Genomic DNA, 21,451 nt, shown 5'->3' on the forward strand with positions numbered 1-21,451 from the left:
CTGCATTGGAATTTCTTTTTTTCAGAGAACTTTAGTTAGTGATTGTTTAACAGTGTACAGTGTTTCCAGTGTGGGTGAATACTGTGGGAAAATATTACTGTGGGTGATAATGAGAGAAAGCTGTTAGTTCAGTTAGTTGCTGTCTTTTATACAAGTGGTTAGAATTTATGTTTCATGTGTTTAGCAATGCTCTGTCCCATGGACGTAGGTTATACTCGAGGGCTGACTTGTCATTTCTTAAATTTGGGTGGTGAAGAGATACAAGCACTTTATTCTTCAGCAGTAAATAGCTGAAGAATAATCCGTAAAAATCATTAAATCTCAAGGCTGAGAGAAAACTGGTAGGGAGATAGCCTGATCCAATCACCCTCTGGTTGAATAATATAAAAATTCTACAGGCTATGAAGACTGATTCATATTTTAAATGTGATTTAAAATTTGATTATCCTTTTAAAATAAATTTAATGGCAAAATTTATCTGATATAATTCTTAGGCTAAGAGCAGAATGTTAAGATATCAAGCAAAATAAAAGAAAGTTCCTAATACATTATGAATTCTTCCTGGTAGTGTTTTCCTTTATTGAGTGTCAGTTTCAAGAGTAGGATTAAGAATGGCATCAGTATGCCTAATGCTTTAGTTAATGTTCCTCTATGAATGAAAAAAGTGTTTTAGTTCTGTCTTTTTCTTTCAGATAACACAGTTTCATAGAAGTATTTTTCTTCCTGTTATACCAGAAAAGGGAAAGCATTCACTACCAAGATTATTTGCATATGCTTTAGATTTACTCTAGAAAGCCTAATTTTCCATGAAATAATTTTAGAATCAGTCAGAGGGCTTTAAGAGTTGAAACCGAATTCCTGGTCAGCGTGGCTACCTAAGGAATGTCGCAGACACACTCCGCAGACTGTGTGGTGACCACAGTGACGGTCTAAGTGGTTGGCTAAGTTTTATTTTTAACTCAGGGTGATTTGAACTCTAATGGAAAATAGTGGTAATTTCCTAATTGGGCTTTTTGTAAAGATTAAAACATTACATACTTTATGTGATATTTTAAAAGACTTTTGTCGAACCCTGTGAAGCAAGAATTAACCCCTATTCCGTGTGAGCCATTAGGCTTAAACCTATGAAAGAGAATGCACGCATCGGAGGGGCAGGGCGAGGACTGAAACCCCAGCATCGAGACTCCCTTGTGGGCTCCTGTTGAGAAGCCTGGACGCCTGAGGCTTTCCTCACCAGATTATGTTTCTTCTTCCTTTGTTTCAGACACAGTGTTTGGATATGGGTTTGATTAGCCACCCCTGTAGAGGTTTATGGGCACCTCTTCTTTCAGCATGCAATCATGTTAAGAGTGTGGCCCTTAAGGAGCCATATTAAAATATGCTACATTTAACTTGGTTCCAATATAACTTTAAAAAAAAATACGTTTTTATTGATTTTTAGAGAGTTAAACACTTAACTCCCCATTCGTCCCTACCCCTCCCTCTGGTGACCACTATTTTACTTCCTGTTTCTATGAATTTGACTACTCTAGGTACATTATATAAATGGAATCATAATATTTATCCTTTTGTGCCTGGCTTACTTTACTTAGCATTATATTCATCCATGCTATAGTGTGTTTCGGAATTTCCCTTTCAAAGCTGAATAATAATCCATTGCATATACTAGTATATAATATATTTTATTTATCCCTTGATCTGTTTGGGGACACTTGGTTTGTTTCCACATTTTGGCCATTATGAATGATGTTTCTATGAATGGAATTCTCTCTGCTTTCTATCCTTTTCGCTATGAACCTAGAAGTATAATTGCTAGGTCATCTGGTAATTCTAATTTTTTTGAGGAACTGCCATGCTTTTACCCATAGTAGCTGCATCATTTTACCTTCCCATCTAAAATACACAAGATATCCCAATTTCTCCACATCCTTCCCAACATGTGTTACTTTCTGTTGTTGTTTTTTTAAATAAATTTTTTATAATAGCTATCCTAATGGGTATGAAGTTGTGTATCATTATGGTTTTCATTTATATTTTCCTAATGATTAGTGATATTGAGCATCTTTTTATGTGCTTATTGGCCATTTGTACACCTTCTTTGGATAAATATTTATTCAAATCTTTTGCCCACCATTCAACCGAGTTGTTTGTTTTTTAGTTATTGAGTTTTAGGAGTTCTTGTATATCCTAGATATTAACCCTTTTTCAGATATATGATTTGAAAAAAATTTTCTCCCATTACATGGCTTGCTTTTTCATTCTGTTGATAATGTCTTTTTTAATGTATTATTTTAATTTTTAAAATAATTCTTTATTGTTGAAAGTATTGCATATGCTCCATTCCCCCCCAATCACCCCCACCAGATAATGTATTTTGATGTACAAACATTTTTAATTTTGATGAAGCCCATTTTATCTATTTTTTCTTGTGTAGCATATGCAAAAAATCATTGCCAAATCCAATGTCATGAATCTTTTCCCATGCATTTTCTTCTAAATGTTTTATAGTTTTAGCTCTTGTGTATAGGTCTTTGATCCATTTTGAGTTAATTTTTGTATACAGTGGAAAGTAAGGGCACACTTCTATTTTATTTTATTTTTTGCATGTGAATATCCAGTTTTTCCATTTTCTTGATGTTTTTAAGACTATATACAGTCAGTTTTTATCACTATGGGTAATGACTGGGAGTAAGAAGAAGTATGACCCAAGTCATGGTTGAAGCAAAATTGTATTTCTTTAGTATCCAGGAATGGATTAACTAGTTTAACCAAAGTAAGTGCAACAGAACCAGGTAAGCAGTCACCTCCCCAACTCCCCAGAGTCTGCATCATTAGGCAGCTGTTGAATTTGTGCGCATGGTTAGTTCCTTGATGTGGAGAATGGAGAGGAAAGAAGCTAAGCCAAACCTGAAGCTGATCTGGATAAAGAAGAGTAGATTCTGAAAGCTCTGCCTTTAGGTTTTGCCCTTCCTCCGATGGTGTTCCAGAACCACAACTAGGCTACTCTTTTTAGCATTTTTATGTCAGTAATGAGTGCTATGCAAATGCTGTCCAATTTTGTTTTTATATAATCAATTTTTGGTATTGAGGGGTAATCTGTTTTGGCAGAGATAGTAAGAAATGTTTCATAGTATCTTGACTTTTCAGAGAGTTTCCAAACGCTATAACACAAGTATTGTGTACCTATATTGGGAGGAGACATATCTATTTTTGTGGCAGTTATAAAGATAATGGAATGAAAAAAGAAAAAAAAAGTAGAGTATGGAAATTGTCAGCAGTTGAGAGACCGTGATTCAATGGGTAAGAATGTGCTGCTCTATCATTTATAAGATGTTTGCTTTGGGCAAGTTGGTTTAACTTTTCCAATCTTTTTTTTTTCATCTGTACAGTGAGAATAATAATAACCAATGCTATGGGGCTTTGTGAGGTTAAGTGAGATGAAATGTGTATGCCAAGTGCTTTGACAAGGCTAGGCCGGCTGGAAATGCTCAATTAAGGATCTGTGTCTTCCCTGAGAAGAGATAGCAAGACATTTTCTAGGAGAAATATAACAAGTCATAAGTCTATTAGTTTGTTTTTATTTAGTTTCTGCCTTTTTTGTTGATCTTTTTAACTACTTCAAATTATCCCAGCTGAAGCTTGCTAGCATTTGTTTCTTTTGTTTCCTCTTTTCAATTTCTTTTCCATGAAGATTATCTTTGTAATAAAATAAATTGATTTTTTCTTGTACTTATCTACTCAGTTCTTATATTTAAAGATTTTCTCTCCCTCATCCCCCCATTTTTAAATACCTTTTTATTGATTTCAGAGAGGAAGGGAGAGGGAGAGATAGAAACATACATAATGAGAGAGAATCATTGATTGGCTGCCTCCTGCATGCCCCCTACTGGGGATGGAGCCCACAACCCGGGCATGTGCCCTTGACCGGAATCAAACCCCGGACCCTTCAGTCTGGACTCTTTAGTCCGCAGGCTGATGCTCTATGCACTGAGCCAACCAGTTAGGGCTTTCTCTCCCTTTTGAAGTGCATATTCATGTGTTCCTTTTGCTGTACTCTTTTCTGCTGATTAACTATTTCATAGTTTTGTTGAGATGTCTCTGAGTAATCCTCTTACCCCTTGTCATTGATCCTTCCCAGTGAGGAGAGGGGATGTACTGGCAGCGTGGAGTGGTATTCGTCCCCTTGTGACAGATCCTAAGTCGGCAAACACTCAGTCCATCTCCCGGAATCATGTTGTGGATATCAGCGAGAGCGGCCTCATCACAATAGCAGGTATGGGCATTACCTTGTTACTTGGGAAAGCTTTAGAGAGGACCTTGTGTTCAGTGGTCACACTGGCACCTCTTTGAACTATAATCAACAGGCTTTTTTTTTTTTTTATGATTCTGAGTAAAGGCTAACATCACTTTGCCATATTTTTACCAAACAACAGGTGGACTTGTTATTCATACATTGATAAATGATTAAGTATAAAAAAATAAGCGGTAGTAACCTAATGAATTATTTACTAACTTGTTTGTAGGGGGAAAGTGGACAACCTATCGCTCTATGGCAGAAGATACCATAAATGCTGCTGTCAAGGCTCATAATTTGAAAGCGGGACCAAGTAGAACAGTTGGGCTTTTTCTTCAAGGGGGCAGAGATTGGAGCCCCACACTCTACATTAGGCTTGTCCAGGATTATGGACTTGAAAGTGAGGTGGGTGTGTATTGCTATATCATCTTACTCTTTACCTGCCAACTAGTAATCTCACTATTACCAGTAGCAGAATCAGCAACCGTGTGGCCTCCCTTAATTAGAATTTCCTCTTGTGGGGTTCATTTCTGTCTGTGTACTGTGGACATGAATTAATGGAGAAAAGAAAAAAAAAAAAAAAAAAGAGGGGCTTATTTGCCTTAGGGGCCTAAAAAAACAAAACAAAAAATGAACATTTTAGTTTCTCTTTTAAAATCTAGGGTTTGTTTGCTTTGTTCCTAGCAGACAGGACATCCTAAATTCTTTCTGTCGTGAACATCAGGGGAGCTGTTCTTTAGAAGTGATATTGGGAGCAGAGTGAAGCTGAAGCTCCATCCGTCACTGATACAGTGATACATGTGTAGTAGAGTTCATGCTGGCCTAAGCATTTGGGGCCCAAGTGGTTTCCTCCCACAAAATCAAAATCTAATACTTTCCTAGAACTATTAGTTACAGGCTGTAGAAAGCTGACAAGATAAGCTTGTAGTTTTGTTTTTTTTTGCTTTGCACCTACAAGTATTGATATTCAAAGTCCTAATGCAGTTTTGTTTCCCTAGGTGGCACAGCATCTTGCCTCCACCTATGGGGACAAGGCCTTTGAGGTGGCCAAAATGGCAAGTGTGACTGGAAAAAGGTGGCCCATTGTTGGAGTGCGGCTGGTGTCAGAATTTCCATACATTGAAGCAGAGGTATGTGAATGGCCATATGGGAATCTGCATGGGGTGCCATTCATCTGTTTGTTTTTCATCTTTTAAAACAATTAAAATATGGCTAAGTTTTAATGCACATATGTGAGCTAAAACCTGGAGTAAAGTGTCTGCTCAGCCTAGATATTTTTCATTTATACATTTTTATTTTAACTCTAAATTGGTACTGATAATGGTAACCATGATAGTAGAAAATAAAGGATTTCTTTTTCCTCCAAGAGCTATCCCAAGTCTTGTTAATTCCCAGTTGTTTGCCTTTTTGTGAATTTGCAACTCTGGTACCACTCATGTGCTCCCTGATGATACATCTTGATTTGACACTTAACTTCTCAAAGATTTATGCTTTGTTTCTCATCAAGGTTTCACATTTTATGAAACAGAGACCATGCTTTATATTTACTTATAATTCACTTCACCTTAAAACCTGGGTATCCAGTAAGCATTTTGGTTACTCGGAGACTGAAATCTTGGGACAGCTTAAAGAGATGAGACCATAACTTTTTGATACTTGTTCTTTGCCTACTCAGCTATGTAAATTAGCATCCATACTATGTATAAGCAAAGAGGTATGTGATTACTGTGGACAGTAACTGAGAAGTGAGGCAGTTTGCATGTTTGTGGCAGGTTCTATTCAGAAAGAAGGCATTAACTCTTGACCAATTTGTCCCAGTTTCCAAAACTCCTTTGGCAGGCTGATGGGCAACTTGTATGATGTCACTATTTGTCCCATGCCTGCCACAGAACCATTGTTTATAAAGAAAAATGTCACTTTTCCTAAGCATGATTGTTTTCAGTAAAGTTTTATTTCTGCTTTAAAAAAGAAACCTAAACTACTAATTTTACTTTAATTCAAAATCAGGTGAAATATGGGATTAAGGAGTATGCCTGCACCGCAGTGGATATGATTTCACGTCGCACTCGCCTGGCTTTTCTAAATGTCCAGGCAGCGGAGGAAGCTCTACCCAGGATTGTTGAGCTGATGGGCAGAGAACTGAACTGGAATGATTCTAAAAAACAGGTATTATATAGAAGTCTTTAAAATTATAGTAACCATTATAAACATGTAATGTCGTGATCTGTTAGTAGAGGCTAGCATAGCTTTTGTGGTGACTTTAGATTTCTTGCCAGTTCTTATGAGTGTTTGTGTGTGTGTGTTTTATATTGCCAAGTCTTAGGAAACCAGAAAGATGTTCTTATACCAAAATGTGTTGGTTGTTTCTGGAAAAACCCTTGTAGAAAAATGCTATCAAATTCATGGTCATAATTCCTGAAAAAAAAATAACATAATGATTGTGGGTAGACCTTTTTCTGATTTTCACTGAAAACATTCTTAGAATGTAATCTACAGTGAAATTCATACTCCTGTGAATTTGCCTTTGGTAGGAAACCTATTGCCATCAGTTTTACTGCTTGACCATCAAATGCATATTGATTTGTGTCATTTGAAATTTTATATTTACACCCAAATTAGAAAAAGAAAGCCAATGATACTCAGATGCCCACATATACAGCCATGGGCTTATTGCAATAAACAGAAGATCTTAATTTTTTTTTTTAACCCAACCATTATGATATGCAAAGTCACTTTCATGTATTCATTAAAAAAAAAAATTCTTTCTGTACTCACTGGTTTACTTCTTTCCCTCCTAGTCTTTATTGAACCTATTTCATTTAGGCAATTTTGCTGCCACTTTGTTGTAGTAACTCTAGTCATACTCACCAATAACCTCTAGCTTGCTCAATATACTTGTCAATGTTCCATCCTCCTTTTACTCAACTAAATAGTGGCATTGACACATTTGATTCCTCCTTGAGCTACTATTTGGAACACCACCTATCTTAGTCTACTCAGGCTGTGATAATAGAATGCTGGTACTACAGACTGGATGGCTTCAACAACAGGCATTTATTTCTCTCAAGTCTGGAGGCTAGAACTCTGAGATCAGGGTGCTAGCATGTCTGGGTTCTCGTGAGAACCCTCTTCCTGGCTTTCAAACAGCTGCCTTATTGCTGTGTCCTCACATGGAGGAGAGAGATAGGGAGAGGGGGACCCTACTCTCAAGATGAATTTAAACCTAATCACCTCCCAAAAAGCTCCATCTCTGAATTCCATCACATTGAGCTTCAGCATACGAATTTGGTTGATTAGGCTTAAAGCTTGATATCATAACCTGATCTAAATCCATTAGCAAATCTCATCATATTTATCTTCAAATCATGGCTTGAACTCAACTATTTATTTATTTATTTATTTATTTATTTATTTATTTATTTAGATCTTTATTGTTGAAAGTATTACGTTGTGTCCCCTTTTCTTCTCCATTGACCACATCTAGCCTAACCCTGTCGACCCTTTCTTAACACGTTTAACTGCTCACCCTGATTCAGCATCTTACATGGATTGTTGTAATAGTTTCCCTCCCCTAAACCAGGGTCCCTGCTTTAACAACCTCAGTAATTCTATTAAAACATAAGCCAGATCATTGGATATGTCAGTCTGAAGTTCAGAGGGAACAGTTGAGTTGGTATGTCAGCCATCAGACTGAATGAGATCCAGGGAGTTCATGTGGCTAGATAACAGCAAATAGTCCAAAGACTGAGCCCAAGGCACTCCATAATTTAGAAGCTGGAGAGAAAAGGAAGAATCTGGGAGAGAAAAAGGAAGTTATAGCTAGTGAGTTTGGAGAAAGTGTGAGAAGCCTCAGGAGAGAGCTGTGACCAGAAGGGAAGGAAGTATTTTAAGAAGAGGGAAGGAATCTGCTGTATCAAATGCCGCTGATAGGTTTAGTAAGATGAGGACTGACAATTAACAATTCATTTGCTAAAACTTCTTTCTTTTACTCACAGTAAAGCCAAAGTCATGACAGTGGTTTACAAGGCCTTCATGATCTGGCCATCACCTTTTGATCCCTGGTCTTCCTTTCCATTATTCACTCCCCTTCAACCCACAGGTCAAGTTGCTTTTCTTCATTCACTTTCTGCTGATGCCTCTGCTTGGAATGCTCTTCCCTGGATATCCTCACGGCCTCCTCCCTCACTTCCTACTGGTCTCTACTCCAGAGACCCTCCTTAACTGGGCAGAATAAAAGAGCTCCTTCTCCCATTTGAATGACGTTTTCTGCTCCATTTCCTACTTTATTTTTCTCTTTAGCATCTGTTCCCATTTGACACAGGATGTATTTAGTTGTTTATTTGTTGTCTGCCTTTCCTCCAGGAAATAAGCTCCCAAATGAGAAGACATAATCTGTTTTGTTTCTGTACACTCAGGGCCCAGCATATATAGGGGGCCCCAAATAAATACGTATTGAATCAGTGCATGAACATTATTGAGCATCCATGTCATCTGTGTAAGGAAGGATTGGGCATAGATTCTGTCCTTACATTTTTCTCATTCTGGTGTAGATTCCCAAAGATGGTTACATATCAGTCACCTGGGAATGTAGGGGAAAGGGCAGAGTTCGAGGGTTGTCTTTAGACCATCAGAGTCAGAGTCTTCAGGGGTGAAACTATGGCCCTCCATTTAAAACTTCTCTTGTAATTTGAATGCATTGTATGTAGTATGCTGCTGGTGGAATTCACCAGTTGAAGGAGCTCCTTAAATCTGACCACAACTCTATCAGGCATAAACCTTTACCCCCATTTTATAGTTGAGGAAATAGGCTTAGGGCGTAAGTCCCGGTCAGAGTTCATACAACAGTAGTAAGTTGTGCAACTGGGATTGAAAGCAGTGTTCTGATCCTAGAACATACGCTTTTTCCACCTGCCCTGTTGCCTCTGCTTTGGTGGGACTGGTTTATAGCTCTTCCTGTTTGGAGTTTTGATTTGATCAATTAAAGCTATATATGGAGGCAACACAGAATGAAACTCACTCCTGTGCTACTGCCAATCAATTTTAGCATATAGAAGGACTGAGGATAATGTGTTCCTGTAAAAATTATGGTTGGAATGATTTGAATATGCAGGAAGATATTTTGTGCCAGGAATTCAGGCTGTAGGAGGTAGAAAGGAGGAAGAAATTTCTATAAACTGGTGTGTTCGGCCCTCCCGAGGAAACTAGATTTAACTTCAGTTCAAATTTTATGAGCAGATTTATGTACTCAGGAATATTCTCCCATCCCCCTCAACAAAGAAACAGAAATAAAAGATCTAAAGTTATTACTCAGTATCCGAGACATTGGAGTGTTAATGAGGTCTGTGGACAGTCTGGAGAGAACAAAGGAGAAGGGGAAAAAAAGAATTAAAGGTTAGAAAGCTGGACTTCTGAGAAAAGGTTAAAAGCATTGGGATTATTTAACCTGCAAAAGTGAAAGAGGAACAAGGTGATAAATAACCCTCTGTAGATGAATTGTGCTTGTTTTTACCAGTCAATACTTAATGAGTGACTTGTATGCTGAGCATTATACCAAATATTTTAGAGGAATAATAAATAGCTCATAGTTTCAAGGACCTTGAAATCCCATTGAGTAGTTATAACACATGTGTACCTCAGAAATGTGTGTATGTTTTCCAAAATGTAGAGAAATATTTAGAGAACTGTCATTCAAGACCAAATTCAACCCACTTGGAAGAACCAGTTAGGGAGAAAGGCATTATCTAAGGACAGTGGGAATCGAGAGAGGAGTTGCTGGGCATATTTAAAAAATAGAACACTGCCAAATTGTGTCCCACAGGGTATAAATAATATAAGTCAAAAGATGACTACATGGTCAAAGGAGTGGAAAATTATGAGTTAAATGAAATAATTTTCTTCAATGTAGGTGATTTGGTGCCTTTAAAATGCTTATGTGCACTGTCAGTCTCTAAAAAGGAACTTATTCGGAGACAGACTCAACTCTCACATTTTGGAAGGGCTGGGGAAAAGGAGAGTAGGAAGTATTTTGGGAAATGCCCCCATAGGATTTGGTAAGGAGGTTTTATAACTTTCAGACAAAGCATGCCCTTTCATTGAGAGACTTTAAAGAGAAGACCACATAAATAGGTTGAGGAGTCTCACAAAAAAAATTCTTTCAAAATTCTTTCAAAATTGATTTCAATGGGGAAGAAGCCAGTGAAGAAATGAAGTGACTGAAAAAAAGCACGCTGTTTAGCAGCAAATTTAAAACATATGGAAGATAAGTGCTCAAGAATGAAAGGGTATCTAGGAATGATATGGATGCATATAAATAGTGTCAGGGATTGGCTGACTGTTGGATAAAAAATGCTAAGGACAAAAACAAACAAACAAACAAACAAACAAACAAAACCCCCACAAGAAACACCTTTTACAAATGGAAAAGAATGCCAGTGAGGCCTAACCTAGATGATTGTTTGATGAGACTGGCACCATATTCTTCAATGCTGGAGAAAAGGGAGAACTTTTCAACTTATAGTTTAATACCAAATTGTTTTTCTTTTTGGTCAAGGAGAATGATTTTCAGTGTGAAAAGAGAAAAATAAATATTGGTAAGAGGAAATAGATATTTAAATAGAAGGTTGCTCTAAATGAGTCTGTATGCCAACCCAGAAAGATTATACCTCAGGCCACTCACAGAATTTGCAGATGGAATTTATTTAACCACTGTTGAGATTTCAAATATTGTGGCAAATAGAAACAGAACCAGAAGACAAAAGATGGGCATATGTAGCACCAAATTCCAAAAAGGGAGAAGAGAGAAAAATATAGTTTGTAACTTATAAACTGGTGATCTTAGCATTATTCTTGGAAAGTTTTCTAGATTATGGCATTTTAAGTTTATTTTATTGATTTAACAAGAAGTGTAGTGATCATTGGAAGCTAGTAAGGAATTATTTAGGAAAAAATCATTTCAGATATCTCATTTTCTTTTCATAAAGATTAGCAAGGTTGCTAGATAAAGGAAATGTTATAGAAATGATGTATTTTAATTCCTTAAAGCATTCTGTGAAGCCCCATGTGATATCTTTGTAATCAAATGATCACTGTTTGTCACAAAAGGTCTCTGAGGATTCCGTCCTTGGTTTGACCTAGTCTACCTTGCTTCAAGTGCTGAGATTACAGTGTTGATGGCATGCATCTTTGGCACACCAATAATAAGAACTGGAGGGAGAGTGAATGTTTAAAGACAAATGGAAGCAAGGGGTGAAATTTCTTTAAGTATAATTAGAGATAAATGGCAAACCTTGCAATACATAGAAACACGACTCCATTCGTTCATGATAGATTTGACAAGGCTTACCAGTAACACATGCAAAAATGAAATATGGTTTCTGTTATCTGTGAATACATAGCAGTTAACAGTAAATCATGGCTGCCCCCAAATGCAATTGTAATCCTAAGCTGCATTAATAGGAATCTTATCTCTAGATTGATGAAGCTAGTAGTTACTCCTTCCTAGGTACTTGCTAATCCCAAGCAAATTGGAGCAATTACAAAGAGATGGGTTTAATCTCAACATAAAACTTTTCAGCATTTGGAGCCATCCCTATATGGGCTACTTTCAGTGGTATTGAGTTATCACCCTATTGTGAGAATTTTTTAGATGGAGAACTCCTGCTTCCATTTTTGGAATGTTGTAAAGAAAATGTGAGGCTAGGGAGATGCATTGGGTGGATTCTAGGGAAAAATCACTTCCAACTTTGAAATTCCATGATTCCTTGCTTGGTGGTGTATGAATAAGTCACATGGGTAATGAAAGGAGCTGAGTTAAAGAGCTTGTTCTTAGAGGGAAGCATCCGAGAAGCTATTTCCAGGGAAATGAATCTTGACTGAGTTTTACAGAACCTGACCTGGTAAAATCGGTGCAATGGAGATATGTTGTTCTTTATAACTGGTGATTTTCTTGTCTGAAGAGAATAATCTGTCCGTGAAGAATGCCTTTTGTAACTTCACAGACAAGTCCTATATATACCTTATATATCATGTGTGTGTGTGATATCAGATAGATCATATATGGTATGTTTTGATAATATATAGTATATATTAGCTGAGAACATTTTAGCATTTCTAATTTTATATACACTATAGTTATTTTGCCTTTTTCTATAATGTATAGTATGTATTTATTTTATTTATATGTTTATATTAAATATATATTTATATTATATAATATTTCTCCTAAGAGAAAATAAAGTAGGAAGGGAATAATCTCAGAAAAATAGTTTGTCTTCCCCTCTCCAAGAAAAGGGACTTGTCATCTGCATAAGATCCTTTGATGGGAAGTCTGGGGAATTTAAGACTTGCATTAGTGAGCTTTCTCTAGATTGTGCTCTATAACAAACAACCTCAAAATCTTATTAGCTTACAATGGCAAGCATTTACTTTTCACTCATATTACATGAAGGCTGCATGTTAGCTGCTGTGGCTCTTTTCTATATGCCAGATTATCTTCAGGTGTCTCTGATTTATTCCCTTGTCATGGCAGAGAAACCAGAGAGGCAAAGTTGTGCAGATGCTTTTAAGTTTTTACTCAAAAGTAGCCTATGTCATACCTATTCATGTTCTGTTGGCCAAAGTTAATCATCTGTCCAAGCTCACATCAATGGGTTGAGAAGTATACTTATGGCAAGGGGAGGGAGGTTGGTGTGTATATATAATATATATAGGTAAAAAGGAGGAAAGAGATATTTGTGAACAATATACAGTACAATAGAGTCATTTTGAAAGTTCTTTGATGAGAGACAGACATGATGAAAACTAATAATGACTGCCTGGCCAGTATGGCTCAGTGGTTGAGCATGAATCTATAAACCAAGAAATCATGGTTCAATTCCTAGTCAGGGCACAGGCCTGTGTTGCAGGCTCGATCACCAGTAAGAGGCATGCGGGAAGCAGCTGATCAATGATTCTCTCTTATCATTGATGTTTGTATCTCTCCCTTTTCCTTCCTCTCTGAAATCAATTGTGTGTGTGTTTGTGTGATTTTTTTTTTTTTTTTTAAAGAATGACAGTGTTCTCAGCAATAGTATCAACTGAGTCTGGAACATTTGAGAAAACAGGTAGAACTAGTCAGGATAGCTTGTTTCTTCTCATTACTCAGTAACTTCCACCCAATTATCAGAATCCTAGTGACAGAATTTCAGAATAGCTAATCTCATGTTGTCTGTCTGGGTATACTGCAGGTTCCATTGTAAGTAGTTGTTTAAGTCCTATATATCTTCTTCACTTCTAATTGCTTTTTTTTTTTTTAACCAAAACCACAGAATTTGGTCCTGTAGATTTTGCTAGTGGAAGAGTATTCTGCATTTAAAGGAAACAAAGTAATAAAACATGCAACAACATGAATGAATCTTAGAATCATTATGCTGTGGAAGCAGTCAAATGCAAAAGACTACCTGCTATATGAGCCCTTTTATATGAAACTAGAGGCCTGGTGCACAAAATTTGTGCACGGGTAGGGACTCTAGGCAACCAGGGCTAATTGGGGCCTTCCTTCCCCCAGCTGCTGGCTGCCGGCTGCCGGCTGGGGCCTTCCTTGTGTGCCTCCCCCTGGTGGTCAGCACATGTCATAGTGAACAGTTGAACTCCTGGTCGGTCGAACTCCTGAGGAGACAATTTGCATATTAGCCTTTTATTATATAGGATTCTAGAAAAGGCAAAACTTGTGACAAAAAACAAACAAACAGATCAGTGGTTGCCTGGGGAAGAGATGAACTGCAAATAGGCAGAAGGAAGCTTTTTAGGGTGATAGAAGTGTTCTATATCCTGATCATGGTAGAGTATACATCAAACTACATACCTGAAATAGGTGGATTTTGTTGAATGTAAATTATACTTCAATAAGTCTGGAAGAAATAAAAATGTGCTGGTCAGATAAGTGAGGATGAGCTAGCTTCTTTTTGGAACACCAAAAGAAAAAAAAAATCAATACATTTTACTATAAATCTTTGAAATTTGTGTGTGTCTGTGTTTTAGGAAGAACTTGAAACAGCTAAGAAGTTTCTATATTTCGAAATGGGTTATAAATCTCGATCAGAACAGTTAACAGATAACTCTGAAATTAGCCTGCTGCCTTCAGACATTGACAGGTACTTCTAATAAGTTTCTTTCTTTCTCTCTCTCTCTCTCTTTTTTTTTTTTTAACCTACATAAGTATATTATTCCATTATTCAACATTGTATTCCAGGTACAAGAAGAGATTTCATAAGTTTGATACAGACCAAAAGGGCTTTATTACCACTGTTGATGTTCAGCGTGCATTAGAGGTAATATTTTTTTTGACTCAATATCTTGGATAGCAAAAGAATGCAAAGATTATATTAGATATTTTTTCCTTATCTAGGTATTTCTATGGGTAATATTTCTCTTTTAATTTTTGAAAAGTTGGTAACATTATTAAAAGGATTTGCATAATTTTTAGTTAATCTTTATTTTGTGGTTTAATATAGAGTATCAATATCCAAATGGATGAAAACACACTACATGAAATTCTGAATGAAGTAGATTTGAACAAAAATGGACAAGTTGAACTCAATGAATTTTTGCAGGTGAGTTGTACTGAAAGGAAACAAATGTATTTGTGGGTTTTTTTTTGTGTTTTTTAAATCTTTTGGTTGTTAATGGTTGCTCCAGAATAGTTTGATGGCCACACAGTTGTCACTTCATTCTGAAAAGAAGAGAGCTTGAAGCCAGCAAAGGTTGATATGTCTGCCTTCAAGGATGCATGTTCCACATTCTTTTTCCTTTTTATAAGACACATCCTGTTATATTGGGCAATTTAGATTAAATTTAAGGTAATTATGGCTTAACTGTGGTGAATAAGAAGTATGCTTTTTAAAGAAGTATGCCATGGAATACCACTGCCGGACCATTCTTTACCTGCTTCAAGGAGCTAGCAACACAACATTTCTAATGTGGAAAGTAATTTTTTAAGGAAAAGCTTTAAAAATCATTGTTGCATTCATTTCAGAATCATATTCACTTGAGATCCTGAAATGTAATTATTATATTCTTACATTATAAAGAACCTGAAAAACAAAAGAAAGAGAACATGCATTCTGGGGTCAAGACCATATAATTCAAGCATTACTATTTTTTACTTGCGGCTCAATTCTTTAATCGTAATCATGAAGGAAATACGTTTTGCTACTTTAACTTCAAACTGGATGCTGCACATCATTCCTTAAAAGAGAGAAATTCAACAAACCCATATATTATTGTGGCTGTCCATTGGACTCCGATAATATGAAGTATGTATTGGTTTCCAAGCAGCCAGGTTTTTTTCTGTAGTGCTTCTTGGGCAGGTATTTCAAATGAATGCCAGGTCTTGCTTTCACCATGGCAATGATGAATGCTGAACATGAAATAAATTAATGCTGGGGATTTTGGTCAATGTCAGCCCTTTCTTCACTGTGTCAAGTTAAACAAACAAGATCAAGGCAAAGGAAATGGTAATTGTCTCTCTGGAGATGAGCTGCAGATAAGAGCATTGTTGAATCTAAATGCAGAAAATTTTCACAGGTTGTGTCCAGCATTACAAAAAAGGATGTTTAGTTCTTTAACTTACCGGTTAACTAAGTTCACATTTTGAATTGAGGTTAAAATTTGTGCTTGGCAATTAGAAATCATTTAATACATTTTTGTCTAGTTTGTTTTTAGAATATTTTATGGTTTGTCTCAGTATTTTAGAAAACTTTAAAGAAATAGTTTATGTTTCATTTCATGTGTTGTAAATAAGCAATAGTGCTTAAGGTTGGAAGACCTAGGGTTTTAGAAGCAATAAGAATCTAATTTTATGGATATACTCTCTGGTTTGAGTTTTGAGTAATTTTTTTAATGCAATAGAGTTAAACACATACAAAGTAATTTAAACCATCTGTGGGTTTTCTTGCACAGTTTTTAAAAATTGAGTATTTCTTATTTTTTGTGTCCAATTCTTAATGAAAGAGACTCTTCATGCCTCTACTGAGTACAAACAGAGTCTAATTCTCAACTTAAAAAATGCTGATCATATTTCTCATGAAATATATTCACACCCAAATGTTTTTTTTCCCTCCTTATAATATGGTTTCAAGATACATGTAATGTTTAAAGAAACTTTGAATTTTTAAAGGATGGTACATCATATAATGTTTATGGATAAATAAAAAGCTCCAGTCAGTTCTATCAGATTTGTTAGCTCTGATAAACTTTGAAGGTCTTCATGCACTCAGAGACAAAACAATAGACAATAAATTGTTCTGTATTTAGATGTCAGCATTCTTTATGTTACGTCATTTGTCATATGTAAAGTGTGTTGTCAGGGTTGTTTATTTTATACAATTTTTTTCCCCTTGGGATTGAGTCCATGTTTACCTCATCAAACACCCTTGTCAGTATAGATTTGGTTTCTCAATAATCCCCACTGGAAGGATCACTACAGGTAGCACGTGGTTGCTTGACTTTATTTTTAGGTTTGGGCTCTAATGTCACTTCTGCATGTAGGAGTCAATCTCTAATAGGCAATAACTTGTGAAGCAGCTTTTAATAAGGTCAGGAAATTCTGATCCTGCACCTTGGCACATGCCTCTGACTCTTCTTCAGAGCCATTTAAAGAAATATATCTCTGTAAGCTAAAGACTATAACCCTAAAAAATATTCGAGTGAATGGCTGACTCAGTTCTCTTTTAAATAAATAAATAAAAGATTGAGGAAGTGATACTAGGAAAAGCAAATAGTTAAAATCACATAAACCTAAAAAGGAAAAAAGAAATCCCCACGCTCATAATGGCGAAGTGCCTTCAAGATTAAAGGCCTTTGCCCACTGACTGCATGTAATTTCAAGACTAATTCTGATTTTATCCATTGGATAAAAATGAATTAGCTAAAATCTGGGCTGCGGAGTGCTTTTAATTCTTAAGGTAGATATCTGGGTCCATTTTCAAGTACTTAAATGTAAATTGCTTTATCAAGTCTTTAAGAATTTGGATTTAGGGGAATTGAAGTTGTCAAATACAGTAACATTAAAAAAAGAGTAGTTAAATATAGAGCATGGTTTGTCTTTGTTCAATCCCTGAGATTCGTTTTTAAGATTTTAAAATGGAACTCAAGATCCAATATTTGAGTTGCTCAAAAAAAATATGTGCCCTGAGCACATTAAAGGCCAAAAAACATGACGTATTCTATTTGCATTTAAAGGCAGGTGATTTTGCTAGATGGGTGTAGTTTTTACAGCAGTGATAAAATACCTGCCCGTGCCCCCATTTCTGAAACATTCAAAAATTGTCCTCTTTCGATTTGAGCTGGAGGACCTGGGATGGCTTTTGATGGAGCACTTAATGACCTCTGCCTACAGCCAAGGTGACCATTAAAACGCCGTGGAGGAGGGAGTGAGCCAGTCTGCCTTCTGAATCTGTTGCATGTTTTCTCTTTAAGCTGATGAGTGCTATTCAGAAAGGAAGGGTGTCTGGAAGCCGGCTGGCGATCCTACTGAAAACGGCAGAAGAGAACCTGGAAAGAAGGGTTCCCATTCCGGTGGACAGAAGTTGTGGAGGATTGTGAGTGTGAGCAGTGACTCCTCGGCCAACACACGTAGGAACAACAAATCATCATGTAACAACAGTTACGAAATACAACACTCCAAAATAGTGGATATGGATAGCTGCTTTAAAAAAAACAAACAACACTGGGAAACATTCCAAAGCTTTAGGATGTTGATGTATACCCCTTCTTTGTATCTGCCATTCACTCTAGCTTCTAAAATGTGTATTTTATCCCTTTTCCTCATTTTTGATGCACCCTGCCTTAATGTTTTGTATCCATTTTGTGACCGATTAGACTGGACATGCTCTCTTTTTGTGTATGTGTTCATTTATTCTCATTCAATTCTAGAGGCAGAATGCTTTGGCTGAAATTGAAGAAAAGACACAGGAAGAATTTTGTAACATACACAAAGCTTGATGTTAAGCTTGCAGATCGTATTTGTTCTTAAAAGAAATGGAGCTGAGAGTGGCCTATTAAGAGAAGACCTCTCCAGCCACTCCTTCCTCCAGCCTGTCTGCCTTCCCTCTCCAAACCGTCGCACAATTTTCTATGTAGAGCGCGACTGGCAAAGCTGGAGAGGGAAGAGAACATTTAGATCTGGTTACAGGAGCAAGTCTGAAAGAGAAACTCTGAGAGCTTCCAGAATCACAGGTATAAGATAAGGATAGCATTGACATTTCTGGGAGTTACAGTGATAGTTTCATCTCAGCAATTCGTTGTGGTTTTTTTTTTCCTCCCTCAGTCACTGCTGGTTTTTCTTTGACTATTATAGTTGCCAGGAAGATTCTTGCTTTTTTAACGTTCAAAACCGGCATTTCAGTGGTAAGTTAGATGTAATGGGATGAGACTGAATTTCTCAAATCTTTACAGGAGTAATTAATACACGTAAAGGTTAAAAACCTGTGTTTATTAAAGACCCACATATGATAGCACAATTTTTAATCCCCACATCCTAAATGTTAGAGCGTGTGACATTGTCAGACACGAACTGTTTTGCTTGGTTGACTGCATCCGTTTGGGGGAGTATTTGTAAACAGACAGCAACGAGGGTAGAAATAGCCCTTCGGTAACTTTATAATTATTTGTAAAAAGGCACAACACTCAAGGTCCTTTTGGTTACCGAAAGCCTCTCCCATTCTGTACTCAGTGGAAAAGTTCTCAACCAACCAAAAAGAAAAAGAAAAATATAAAACCACACAAACATACACTCACACACATTCCCCCAGCACACATACACACACACAGAGAGACACAAAACAAACAAAAATCCAATCTGTATTGCATTTCACAAATAATGAATTGAATTTAAAGGGCTATTTTGGTAGGCTTTTGCAATATTTTGTTGGCATTTTAGCCAGTCACCTGAATATTTATTTTTTGTGCTTCCTCTTGTGAAGTTAACTACCTATTTTTTGTGTCTCCAGATCAGGTTGTGTATGTGAAATCTAACCCTTTATTTAATGTCAGGTTTTCACTGCACACACTTAAAGTCTTAGTTTTTTAAACTGGTACATGAAACGCTTTTGCGCAGTTATTTCTGTGTATGTCAATATTGTAGACTATCTTTATGCATCTTTCGAGTGGGGTCTGAGCCTGGATGTCATAGTATAAACACTGGAAATTCACTCAGTTAAGCACCCATCCTCACTTCTGAAACAGTTATGGTAGCATCTTAACTCCTTTTGTTTTTAAAGGATGTTTTAGACTTGCCACTTCGAAAGGAAAACCTAAAACAGAGCAAGGGATGCTCCGAGGTACCACTGTGAAGTTTTTCTTTCAAGGTGTGATTTTTTTTTTTTTTATACTGGCTATTTTATTTTTTTAAATAAAGGAAGCTTGTGACTTTGTAATTTAGTATTTTTCTATCAAGACAATACGTTTCACTGTTTGGAATCCAGTGACACTCAACAGACAGAAGAGCTGTCCTTTCAAACATTACAGGTGATGTACCACAATATTGTACACTTGTGTTCTCTTTCTCTTTTTCTAGTTAGAGGTGATAAGGATGACTTGTATCCTCCCTGAATCCATTACAGTAGGGACCCGGCTTAAGACCTGACTGGCCTGGGCAGAGCTGTGTTTGTAACACACGCCTTGTTTGTGCACGCTTTGCTGTGAGTGAAGTTCCTTTAAGGACAAAGAAAAGCACACTTTTCTTCTCTTGAGCATATTTGCTTTTGCTTAAAATCTGCTAATTCTAAAACATACGCTCCTTCATCGATCCCAGAGACTCATCTTGGAAACGAGCTGGTTCCAAGTCTTTACTGTGAATAAAGCACCCCCACATTGTGGTGTAAGTTCTTAATTAAACCTGTACAGCTTCTTCACCTGATTTCAGAAATGAAGCAAGAAATAGGGGGATAAGCCCCTGCAAAACCTACTCCAAATGCAAAAGGATTTTCTGCCTTTTTATATAAATGTGATGTAGATGATGCTGTGAGGGTGGAGGTGGGGGTGGGGAGTGCAGAGATTGTCTTTTATCAATCAAGTGATTTCTTTCAAGAGCCTTTAAGGGGATTCAGGTGAAGGAAACCCCATCTGTGGTGGAGACCTGGATGGTCCTCCTTTAAACAGCTGGACCACAGTCATACAAGAGTGATCATGCTGGATTATTTGTGAAGCCAGGGTTGCCTGCCTCATATCCATCATGCTGTTTGCAAAATTCTTGCTTTTAATCAATTTATACTGAGTGTAACTTTAGGGTTTCTACAATTAAATGCATGCTCCCTATTCTGCTTTAGTTTCTAGCTTCGTTTTGTCTTTTTCAAATTATGTAGATTTCTCTTTTGTACAACGAAAATTTCACTCTGGCTTTTACTAAACATACTGTCAGAATGATCATTGATCTTATTCCCTTTTTTATGTATTTGTATTTTGGCCTATGAATGTAATAATATTGATGTCAGTGACACTATAACTTGCACTGTTTTGCATTATGTCAGCCCTTTTTAGGGAGTAAAAAAGCCCTACTGTGTTTTTAAAGATCAAGTATAAGCCCAGTACTGAAGTAGAGATACATACTGCATGTTTTCATGGCTCTTTTATGTATCGTGTTGGGTTATTGTTCTAGATTGGACTGTTAAATACTGTGTTTGAGGCTGGGTTGTCATTTTTATAACTGTCTTGGTGTTTTATCGCCATTATTTATTACTTTTGATATACGGAATGAGCTGCATGCATTTATAGAGCAATAAGAGGATGTATTTAATGTGCCTTGTTTTTAACAGAATAAGAACTGAAAGCATGAATCAATAAAACTGATTAAAATGGTCCATTTGCTGGCATTTTGATGTTACTTGCAGTCAGAGAAATAACTTTGATTACTGTTGAAGTTTTTTTTTAAAAAAGTTTGAAAATATGTTTACAAACTATGTTTTTAATGGCACTTACAAATTAATTCTTTTAGCTTGAAATTTCATAATTTGATCTCAAAAGTAAATCTCTGCATAGACAGATGTAATTTTTTGAGACTGCCAGGATTATTTGTATTAATTTGTTGCTGCAGCCTTTAGGGCATGACTTCTGGATTTGTGCAATCCTATTCTAAAATTACATTCATCCTATTACAACTAACAGCTGAATTCTTTTTTTTCC

At 36.6% G+C, this 21,451-nt stretch overlaps 1 protein-coding gene across 3 annotated transcripts in view; it reads left to right on the top strand.

The window, feature by feature from the left end:
* GPD2 (glycerol-3-phosphate dehydrogenase 2) overlaps positions 1-21,129 on the top strand; it is a 139,981-nt gene extending 118,852 nt beyond the window's left edge. For all 3 annotated transcript variants that reach the window (XM_008138676.3, XM_054723521.1, XM_054723522.1), the window contains exons 10-17: positions 4,139-4,273; positions 4,524-4,699; positions 5,293-5,424; positions 6,302-6,460; positions 14,312-14,424; positions 14,523-14,601; positions 14,785-14,883; positions 17,750-21,129. In XM_008138676.3, coding sequence (XP_008136898.1) covers positions 4,139-4,273; positions 4,524-4,699; positions 5,293-5,424; positions 6,302-6,460; positions 14,312-14,424; positions 14,523-14,601; positions 14,785-14,883; positions 17,750-17,875 — 1,019 coding nt within the window. In that variant the 3' untranslated portion in view covers positions 17,876-21,129. The remainder of the gene's footprint in view (positions 1-4,138; positions 4,274-4,523; positions 4,700-5,292; positions 5,425-6,301; positions 6,461-14,311; positions 14,425-14,522; positions 14,602-14,784; positions 14,884-17,749) is intronic.
* Positions 21,130-21,451: the final 322 nt, after the last annotated feature.

This window comes from Eptesicus fuscus, chromosome 11, assembly GCF_027574615.1.
Source record: "Eptesicus fuscus isolate TK198812 chromosome 11, DD_ASM_mEF_20220401, whole genome shotgun sequence".
NCBI lineage: Eukaryota > Metazoa > Chordata > Mammalia > Chiroptera > Vespertilionidae > Eptesicus > Eptesicus fuscus.